This window comes from Vicia villosa, linkage group LG3 (genome assembly GCF_029867415.1).
Source record: "Vicia villosa cultivar HV-30 ecotype Madison, WI linkage group LG3, Vvil1.0, whole genome shotgun sequence".
Taxonomy (NCBI): Eukaryota; Viridiplantae; Streptophyta; class Magnoliopsida; order Fabales; family Fabaceae; genus Vicia; species Vicia villosa.
In genome coordinates, this window is record NC_081182.1 from 8,001,824 (window position 1) to 8,013,614 (window position 11,791).

At 30.0% G+C, this 11,791-nt stretch overlaps 1 protein-coding gene across 1 annotated transcript; it reads right to left on the bottom strand.

Moving 5' to 3' along the window:
- Window positions 1-2,644: 2,644 nt before the first annotated feature.
- On the bottom strand, window positions 2,645-4,984 carry LOC131654843 (BEL1-like homeodomain protein 11). The gene is made up of 4 exons (XM_058924771.1): window positions 3,929-4,984; window positions 3,310-3,701; window positions 3,161-3,221; window positions 2,645-3,064 (listed from the first exon to the last, which is right to left on the bottom strand). The coding sequence occupies exons 1-4, from the start codon at window positions 4,667-4,669 to the stop codon at window positions 2,909-2,911; spliced, it is 1,350 nt and encodes a 449-aa protein (XP_058780754.1). The 5' UTR covers window positions 4,670-4,984; the 3' UTR covers window positions 2,645-2,908.
- Between the last annotated feature and the right edge of the window lie 6,807 nt (window positions 4,985-11,791).

Sequence of the window (11,791 nt, forward strand, 5' to 3'; positions counted from 1 at the left end):
AGAACTAATTGAGACCTCACCGACTATTAATATTTGGTATGGGTGAAACGGATGGTCACTACAATGTACTGTGTCGTCGATAATGTAAAAAATTATTTAAATGTTTGTAATCCTATTTAAATTATATTCCATTAATGTTTTATTCTATTTATTGTCAATTAGTAATTTAATAAAAATTAAAAATTAATTATATATATTATACTTATATTTAATAATTATTAAAAAAATTAAATATTAATTAATTAAAATATAATATAGAAAATAGAGCATTTTAAGCCATTGGTATGTCCTATTTAAGAAGTGGTGCCAATTGCTTTGGCTACATTTACACAATAGTTTTTTTCTTTTGAAATTGAAGTAAATTGAGGTTAAATTTAAAATGTTGATTACTTTATTCATAAATTTGAACAGGTAGGTTAATTTAGTAAAGAAGTTAAAAAAAGAGCTCACAAACTTTTCAATAGTTTTATTTTGAAAAATGTTATTCCTATACCAAAATCTTACACTTATACTGTATTATTTTTCTATTCACTAATCTAGTGAAGTAAAATATTATAATACTAAATTATTTTAATATATATATATATATATATATATATATATATATATATATATATATATATATATATATATATATATATATATATATATATATATATATATATATATATATATATATATAAATTTTTAAACTTTTTACGTTTTTTTAGATTTAGGGCCACGGATAAAAAAATATGTAATTAACCAATTTCATAACTTTATTAACCAACATTTTAACTATCATTAACCAACTTCATAACTACTAAAGTCTAGATGTTTATTAACTAACTTCATAACTTTAGTCACCAACATTTTACTTTTAATTAACCAACTTTATTTTACTACTAAAAATTATTTTTAATATACATAAGTTTATTAAACAACTTCATAACTTTATTAACTAACTTTTTATTTTTCATTAACTAACTTTATTTTTCAACTAAACTGTTTTTAATATCTCGGAATTTATTAATCAACTTTTTATACTTCATTAAACAATGTTGGTTCATCATTAAAAATTATTGTTCATATATTATTCATCAGGGCCGGCCCTGGGCCAGGGCAACCAGGCCCACAGCCCAGGGCCTAAAAAAAAATAGGGCCTCAAATTTTTGGTTATGGACCTTATAAATAAAACATTAAATATTTAATATAGAATTTGGGTTGAGATATTAACAAGTAAATGTTGCTAGCCTAGCGGAAGTGTATGGTGACTTGAAATTGAATTGACTGGAGTTCAAGTCTTGGTGTGTACAAATATGTTTTGTTTGTTGTTTTTTTCTATCTTTTTGAATGTACTCAAAGCACTGTGGATGACTACCACACCAAGATACACTTTTTTTTATTTTTAAAAACTAATAAATCTTAATATTAATATATAGATAAATATTAACCTAATAAAAGTTCACCTCTTTCTCTCTAACAAAAGGAGTTCAAGTTTTGGTGTGTACAAATATGTTTTGTTTGTTGTTTTTTTCGATCTTTTTGAATGTACTCAAAGCACTGGTGGATGACTACCACACCAAATTTGCAACAATTCTCCATCTTTATTGCCATTAAATTTGTTACTGGATACACTTTTTTTTATTTTTAAAAACTAATAAATCTTAATATTAATATATAGATAAATATTAACCTAATAAAAGTTCACCTCTTTCTCTCTAACAAAAGGAAAAATAGTGACTTTCTCCTCTCTACTTCTTTGAAACAAAAAGGAAACATAAAATTCAAAAATCAAAATTCAAGGTTAGTTGTTCAATTTTTTTTTTAATTGGTAATTTCTTCTTCTTATTTATTGTTTATTTTTCAATTGGTATAAATTCTTCATACAAATTCAATTTCAAGTAAATGTTAATTTTATTTACTAATTATTTTATAATTTTTTATTTATCGGTTCAACTTCAACGTTGTGAAATTTATCGGTTCAACGTCAACGTTGTAAAATTTATTGAAGTCTTACTTGAGGTCTACCATGTTACAAGAAAGACTTAATGGGTTAACATTATTAACAATTGAAAATGATTTGTTGGAAAATATACAATATGAAGACTTGATTGAAGAATTTGCTTCAAAAAATGCTAGAAGGAAGACTTTTTTTAAGTAGATAGAATGTATTTTGATAATATTGATTAAAATATGAACTTTTTTTTGGTGGTGCTATTGATATTATTTTTTTTTAAAGAAAATTATATTATATATTAGGGGCCATTTTCATTATTTGCTCAGGGCCTCCAAAAAATCGGGACCGACCATGTTATTCATGAGCACTGTTCACGATACTTTCAAAAATATATATATTTTTATTTTAAAAAACACTGTTCACCGTAGTGTTTGATGTAAGTATTTAGTGTATAGTTTGGTGTAAGAATTATCAAACTCTTTTATTTTACACCATTCTAGTATTATAGTATATAAGCAGCATATTTTTTTTTTCCTATTAATTCGATTTAACACAAGTATAGATCATCAAATCATACGCAATGGCTATCTCATTTATGACAAGATAAAGCATGACAAGCTAGTACGTGACAGTTACTGGATGATGTAACTGATTATGATAGCAAATTAGGAGTACTACAATTTGTTAATGGAAAAACAATTCTGTTATCCATTCCTTTCTGTTTCATATCAACAGTACATGGTAGTAGTAGTATCAAGCTGATGACATGACTACAAGGAAGTGTCAAAACAATGATGTCTGCTTTGTTACTAATCTAACCAACATCATTACTCATGAATTTCAAAAACTATAAATTCACCTCAAAAACATATTGCCCCATCTTGTCAATGTTACATAATAGTACTACTACTAATATTTCCAACAAAATTCTTTTTATCTTCAGAAGCTTTAATTAAATTAAACTAATTCCTAATCCTCCACACAGTCTGTTGCATCTTCTCTTGACATGTAATTGTTAGCTGCAGGATTTGAGTCTTCAGATGAGTCTCCAAACTCTTCTTTGTACATTTCTTCTATCATTGGTTTCCATAACCTTACCCTCGCATTTATGAACCAATTTGACACCTAAACAAGTATATGAATGAATCTTAACACTGCTAAATTAACACTTACATTACTATTAAATACGAAAAAAAGGATAGTTTATAGATAAGAAATTACTTGGTTTTTAGTTAAACCGGTTTGCGAAGCCAGCATTAATTTCTCAGAATCATTAGGATACCTGAACACATAAAAAAACCAGACATCAGATTAGTAACATTGTCAGTAACAAGACAAAAATAAAATGCAAGAACAAATTTTGAGCTTACGGATGAAGAAAGTGCTCAAATAACCAAGCACGAAGAATTGCAACAGAGGTTTCGGGTAAGCCTCTAATAGGTCTCCAAACTTGTCTTTGATTCTGAATGATTCCAAGTTGTTGAAGAGACATTCTATTCTGTCTGTTGTTACTATTGTTTTCTCTCTCGAATAAGCTAAGTTGAGATAATCCATTGTTGATTTTTGGTACATCTTGAAACAGTTTTCTTTTCTCAACATTTATTTGTGACATTATGGCATCTCTTAAGCTACAAAAATGTCTAGACATTGCTTGAAGTGCCAAAGCAGTGTAACATTTGGCAGCTCCTAATCCTGCTATCATTTCAAAAGATGACACCACTTCTTCCATTTGATGATAATATTTCTCATATCTACTCTCAACCTGAAAAAAAATTAGAAAATAACTTAAACATAAGCACTTATATGATAAGCGCTTAAAAGTTATGAAGCACGGACACCAGAAACACAGACACGCCGACATAAATAATAATTTGAAAAAATGAATAAAATAAACGTAATCGCATGTGTCAGAATCGGTTTCAGACACAGATACTGATACACTTTTTTTCAGAGGTGCCGGTGCTACAAAATATACCAGAGAAGACTAACCTCATCCAACAAAGAAATGAGCTTGGCAATTTTGACTTGATGTTCATGTTTATCAGCCAACAAATGTCCATGAATCCTCAACTCAGCTTTAAGCTCAGAGGAAAGAGTTCTAGCACCAGTTCTACTTGCATGAAACAATTTCTCAGCATACTTTTCATTCATTCTATCAATCACATTTCCACCAACATCAACAAGATCTTCAAGAAGCGACTGAACCGGTTTAAGATATCTAGAGTTTCCAATAACAGAACCAAAACTCTCATTTCCATAGGAAGTAGAAGTAGAACGGTTCAACAATGAGTTATTAGAAGAACCACCTGAACCAAAACTTCCATAAAAATAATCACTTGTAAGATTATTATTATTATTATTCTCCACCACAGGTTGATCACGTGTCTGTTCTTGAGCAGACATGAAGTATGTTGGGTTAATCGTCATAAGACCTTGATTCAAGGAACGGTTTCTGTATTCATCAGAAGTAGGAACAACAAGCATGTGAGAGCCTAGAGAAAGTGATAAACCTTGTTGAGTTTGATGATTGTTGTTGTCGTTTGCTGCACCAAGTAGATCCATCAAATGTCTTGTATGACTCATTTCAGAACCTTGTGATAGCTGTTCAATATTGTGATGGAATGTTTGAGAATAAGCATTGTTGTTCCTTAAAGAAGAAGATGAAACATAACCACTACCTAGTAAATCTTGGTTCTCAAACTGATTTTGATGGGTCATTGAGTTAGACATAATAATAGCTTTTGAGTATGTGAGAGAAAGAGAAAGTGATTAAATAAGAAAAGAAGAAGTTGTTGAGGCATGTGAATATATCTCTAGAACAGTGAAAGGAGAGAGGTTTTTATGGAGAGGGAATCGAATCGAATCAACACTGTTGTTTTTAACGCAGTGAGAAACTATTTGAGCAAAAAAGTTATATATGGTGAAGACATGACATAAACAACATAGAAGTGGTGAATACATACATCCGTACTAAGGTAGAGCAGTAGATAGATAATAGATTCATTGGTGAGTGAGGATAATCAGTGGTCACAATCAAATCCCAAGTTTCATGTTTGAATCAGTAAGAAAAATGTAAAACAAACTTGGAGGAGTACTATATACTATACTATAGTCTATACACATGACAAAATCATAGACTAGTATTATTATTTATTAGTATTATTAGTAGCACTTTGGAGAAAGTGTCAACAAAAATGTTTAAGAGTGTGTGTATTTATGAAAATTGAATTTGAAATGTTTTGTTAACATGAAAAGAGGACACAGCTAAGTTGCAGAACTGTTTTTAGCTATTTAACTCTAACTACTTTATTTTGGCCTAGTTAAGATGCAAACAAAATCATTATTGCTTAACAAGTTTACATTTGACCGAATCAATTTCGATTTGGTTTGATTCTATTCTATAAATTAAAATGGTTTGATTCAGTTCGATTTTTTTGACCATATCAAAAAAATAAGGAAAATTGCATTAATATGATATTAAATTTATATTAGAAATGAAAAGGGTACAAATTGAAGGCACTATTGAAGTGGACCCAAGCAAGGGAAGCCACACTCTCTTTAATCTTTATAGCCATTGCAGTTTCAAGTTTATGATGAAAAAAATAATACTAATACTGAATTTTTCTCCCTCTTAGCAGATCTACTATCTATCTATCTATCCTCTCTCAGAGGTGCTGAGCTATGAACCTATGTATCTATGAGACAGTTGTGGCATTTTTGTTAAAGAGGGCAAAGTAAATTGGCTATGTTTGAAAACATAAGAAAATGACAGAAAAATAAAATGGTCCCCAAATTGAAAGCATCAAATTTTTGTAGCATTGGGAGACTCAAAACACAAAAAGCAACTCATCAAACAGGAGGGGGAGGGCTCCCCCTCGTTTCATAGGTTAAACTGTTCATTCTGCAAAAACACAAAGATAAAAGTGGGCTATCTTTTACACACTCCCACTTCTAGGATTGTCATAGTATTTTACTTTTTTCACCCCTTAGCTTTATTATTACTAGGGATGTTGAAAGAACACACTCATTAAGATATTTTAAATTAGTAAATGGTTTTGTGTTGTGTTCAAAATTTGAGATGCTTTATATGTTTAGTGTAAGGTGGTGGTGGTGTGTGTGATGAGATGATAGTGATTTTGGGGATCGTTATTGGTCTCTTTCGATGCTATTGCAATGATTGCGATCTTTGTTCCTTTCCGGACTCTTTATTACTTGTCACCATCTTGCTCTGTCATATACCTTGATCTAATCCACTCATCTCTTCTTACTACGTTCTTCATTCAACTTGCTTAAAAAGTTAAGATGTTTAGATGGATTAAGTTTTAGAATTCCAACAAAATTATAAATTAATGTTATCTCCCAAAACTTATAAATTAAGTGTGTATGTTTGATATCACTTACATTTGTAATTTTCTTAAGTAAGTGTGAGGTCATTTTGCAATAGTTATATTTTGTATATGTTTTGTTTCATTTTGAATATATTAAGAATTGATTTTAGATATTTATCTTTGAATTTGATATGTTTCGATAGAATTTATTCTTAATTAAAGTTATGATTTACCGTTTGACTTCCAAAATGGTACAAGCCCATAATATGTTACATCATCCACCAAGATAAAAAGAGTCGAGGTGTGTTTGGATTGACGGTGGACAGAAATGATTCTAATAGAATTAAAGTTGGTATAATTGATTTTATCAAAATTGAGTTTAGCAGAATTATTTTATGTTTAGATACATTTATGTAAAAGTGAGTTGAATAATAAATTGTAGTGTAAAAATCATCTAGAATCAATTCTGGAGGCAGAAACTACAAATTATAGCTTCAAATAGAATCAATTATGGAGACATAATCAATTATACTTTTACCTAAACAAACATCTTAAAAACAACTCATAATCAATTCTACACCTCTAAAATTACTTTTGACCCTTCTAAAAGCCAAACCAAACATGCACTCAAAACTATTTGTCGAGGTGCCGACATTCTTAACATAAGATAACTCAATGAAGTCTCGCACCCATAAATCACTACAATGAATTAGACACATATTATTTAGGTATTTAGCAACACCAAGGTGCTAGTACTACTACGAACTACGTGGAGTGCTAATACTACTCCCAACTACATGAAGCGCATTCAGATTTGATAGGTTTTACCACTTCGATGTAATGGGTTAATTTGCAATAATTGAGATCTTATGAAAGTCTAAGAAATTTGCAATACATCTCATTTGTTGGGGCAATTGCTGATAATTATGGTTAGTGTTTTGAATCAAGAAATTAAATACAATGCTAATTTGTTATGTTAACAAATTAACTATCTCATGATTGCTTTCATCCATCTGCTGTCTTACAGACCGAACGAAATTAGTGGTTAATGTTGACATAATATGATGTTGTGCCCCTCGAACAGGGTTGCTTATTGCAGACCTTGATGCTCAACGTGGATTAATAGGGGACAAAACTTCTATCACATTATCCGCACACGTCGATGCAATGCCATCATCGTAGTTGGCATACCATAATGTCGTTCTCTGCCGTCAAGGTTAATGAAAAATTCAAGGGAAAAGGAAATCTTGGGTCTCATAGATTCTGTGTATAAGAAGTATGAAATAACTTTGCAACCAAATTCATTAAAGCGGTATCGCGGTCGGTAACAATTACTTTTGGCATTTCTTCTTGGTCCTTCAACATTGACCAAAAAACCTCTAAAGCCCAAATAATTTTTTTCTCTTTTTCGCACTCTTGAAATGAAAAACCGACAGAATACATCTTCTTTGTTGACGTAATATCAACAATTTCCAATAATGGAAGCTTGTACTTGTTGACCTTATACGTTGAATCAATTATAAACACAATGGGAAACGTATTGAATAGTTTTATAGAATTGGGATGAAATATATATCTCTTACTGTTACTTCTTCCTCGCATCTTCGGTGCCTAGATACGTAATTGTTATCTTTTAGAAGTTTCACGAGGTGTTGCATTTCGATTCTATCCCCCTAAGTGCTAATTTGTATTGATAGCTCCTATTGTACACTTGTTAGATATTTTAAGATATTTCCGGGTCTTTTGCGCTTCAAGGTTGCAAGTATGTTTTAGGGAGGTACCAAATTCAATGTCATGTCAGAAACACATTCTTTCTCTTTTGACAAGAGGCGATATGCAATTGGATGACCGACTAACTTTGCCCTTAAATCATGGTTATGTAAACCTCAAATCACATTAAATCTCCATTTATTATTTGTGAACCGATAACTACGCAACTTAAATGGACACTCACATTTTCTTGAATTGGTTTCATCTCGTTTGAAATTTCAGAGAGGAGGTCTATATTTACCACTTCTTTCGCATCCAATGTCACAAATGCACTTCTTTTATTCGAACCACTATCGGAACTTCTGAACACAACACCAAACCCTAATTTGGTGGCCTCTATATGAATCCATTGCAGCATGTCATAACGAAATTCATACTATTGCTCATATATAAAATGGTTCCGAATATCTACAACCATCACTAAGACGGGTGAAGCATCTTGAAACACAATAGGTTTGGGGATAGCATTAGGATGCACCATACCTACTGTAAATAAAAACATAAAAACTAAGAAACATCCATAACATGAAAAAGATTGCTGGTAAATCAGCACAGACATATACCAAAAATGTATCTCCGGACGAGTTCATATGAATTTTGGAACTTAACTTCCGGTAAAAGTGTGACCTTTTTTGTTTCAAAACCAGATTAACGTGAGGAATGAGGGTTGAAAAAATGAACTTTACCTTAAATTCCACTTCCTTTAGCTCCTTTTGATTTGATGAAACATAAAAATGGAGATTTAGAGTGAAAACTTGATTAAGAATGGAAGGGTTTTTGGAGAGGGTTTAAGGAAAATATTACAAATGAAGTTGATCATGCAGGTTGCTGTTTTTAGCAATTTCACATTTGATTTTTTCAGAGATACATCTCTGAAATAATCTGATATGCAAAGGTGACAAGATTCTAATTTCCCTCATAATTTTACCAGAGATACATCTCCAGAATTATCCTTGTAATGATTCTGGAGCAATTTATTATATCACATTCACACACACACACACATATATCTTCAAAATTTGTTTTAATTTGATTCTAGGGTGACATCATATTTACTCGCTTTTGTGTGATGCAAAGGGTGCGTCCAAAAATATATTTCCAGAAACAGAGGGGCAAATTCGAGTTTTTAAAAGATTCTTTTGACTTATATAGAGTGTAATAAGAAATTCTCAGAATAAATTCCAACAATATGGTCGATAAAGGAGAGCTTGAATGACCTCCATTTGTGATCCATTTAATAAGTTTATAAAAAACAATTTCATACATGATTTTGATACTCAAAATTATTGTTCAATTCCCTTTTAGGATTTAAATTCGAACATTATGTTCAACTCACTTTTAATTAAAATATGTTGACTTTAAAACATTTTTTGTTACCACAAAAAAAATTAAACACATACTTTGTAACTCGGAGTGTTCAAAAAATCCGTAAAACTTAACTGAACCACAACATCGAACCGAACCATTTATAAATAATCGAACTGCTATCTCTGGTTTATGAATCGAACACCATGTTATCAAACAGTTCGATAACCGAATTAAACCAAACCAAAACTTATTGAACATAACCGTAATTAACTAACCATACTTCTGATATGATATTTGTTAGTTATGTTGAATCTTTAGTTCAATATTATTTTCTCCAAATTAATTATTTATAATTAAAATTTATTTTAAATATGAAAAATTAATTTTTTAAATTTAACTTTTTTTGAATGGTAATAATTAATTTTTCATGTGAGTTGATAAGTGTATTTTAAAATGAACCAAACCTCAATCAATTATGTAAAGATTTATTTTTCACGTTGTTAAGAAATGTGGTTGGACCTAACCTACAAAACCAGCTAGTATAGTGAAGATTGCCCCCACTTATAAGCTCATGTTCAGACCATATATTGTCCGATATAAGACTCTTAACACACTACCATTTTAATAAATGTGGTTGGACCTAACTCATCCCTACAAAACCGGCTTGTAGGGTGAGGATTGCCCTTACTTATAAGCACGTGTTCAGGCCATATGTTATCCGATGTAGAACTCTTAACACACCTCCTCACGCCCAGTACTAAACAACTGAAACGTGAAAATAAATTATAGGTGGCCCGATAACAAAAACCATAATAGGTGGTCCACACTCAATATTTCAAGAATTAACAATGTGTTGTTGATAAAATAAAAACTGAATAGTTAATACTAATAATCATTATGTTTTTTTAATTAAATAAAATATGCATTCATTTTAATTGATAGCAAATATTATTGCAATACAAATAAAAAAAAAAAAGGATGAATCTGAAAACAAACTCACAACATCTATGTTAATTGCATATATAAAACAGAAAGTTGCATATGTCTAAGAATATAACTATGATTATATTAAAATATCTGAAATATTCATGCCTCCGGATCTGTAGTGTTAATAGCACCAATATCATAAATTAGATCTGCACTTGATCGAAAATCATCTTTCAACCTGAAACAAATAAACACCACACAAAGATGGGAAATTAAAACAAACAACGGTGCACTAAAATGACGAAATTAAAAAAAAAACACTAGATATATGTGAAATTATGTAACCAGTTTTATATTATTTTTGTCAAATTATGTAATTTTTTTATTTATGATTTTTTTTCTTTAGTCAAACAAACAATGTAAATGAAATGTCATAATAATGAACTTTATTAATTGACTGGTTCTAAAAATACTATTAAAATGGAAACTCATTATTATATATACCTTTGAAAAAAGTTTTTTTTGTGTGTGTAGTGAAACAAGCATTAATCCTGTTCTTTTTTATAATAATGAAATGATATATAAATAGAAAGATGATAATAAAATATAAAAGTTAAAATACTAATACTTGTTTCAACTTTCATTTCGATCCCGTTTTACGTTTTTTTTTGTTGTTGTTGTAAGAAATTGCATAATTGAATATTGACTATTATAATATTAATAGTGATCTCATAAAAATATAAATTAAGTGTATGTTTGATATCACCAATATTTATAATTTTTTTAAGTACGAGGTGATTATTCAATAGTTATATTTGTTGAGATTGTAATATTTTTTGTCATAGCATGTTATTCGACAGAAAAATGTAATGTCGAAATAGTCTATTGTGTCTGTGTCGAATTGTCAAATGAGTTGCCTCGAAATGATTTGACTTAGGCTTATTTTTTGTAGTTAATAGAATTAGGTATTTTGAGCTTTGTATTTTAGACTTTACTTAGGGAGCAAGTAAACTCAAAATCTATAATTTTTTTTTGATATGCAAAATCTATAAATATGAGTAACTCTTATTATTGTAAACACTTGAACACTTCCAGTTGCAAAGAATAAAATCACAGTTTGTGAGCGGAGAAAAATTCTGCAGAAATTCTTCTTCCCTTTATTTTTGTTCAAATCCTAATTCTCTTTCTTCCCCAAATCATCTTTTCTTTTCTTCTTCCATTAACAATTGTGTAGCAGAATCATTTTGCAACCAAGTTTGGTTGATTCACTCGAGTGAAAAGTGAAGAACAAGAGGGAATTTGATCGGTGAGATTGATTCTTGTTCATAAAAATTTATTCGGAATTCTCCATAGGTTTGGTGTAATTCTAACATCTGATATCTAAAGCCCTGGCTGAGTGATTCGTGGGAAGCAAAATACTATGGTAATGAATCATCTGAATGAGCACTTTTCGGCGAGTCTTCAGATTCTGAAGGGTCAGAATTATGAGAATTGGTTGTAAATAGATGAAGGTGATTTT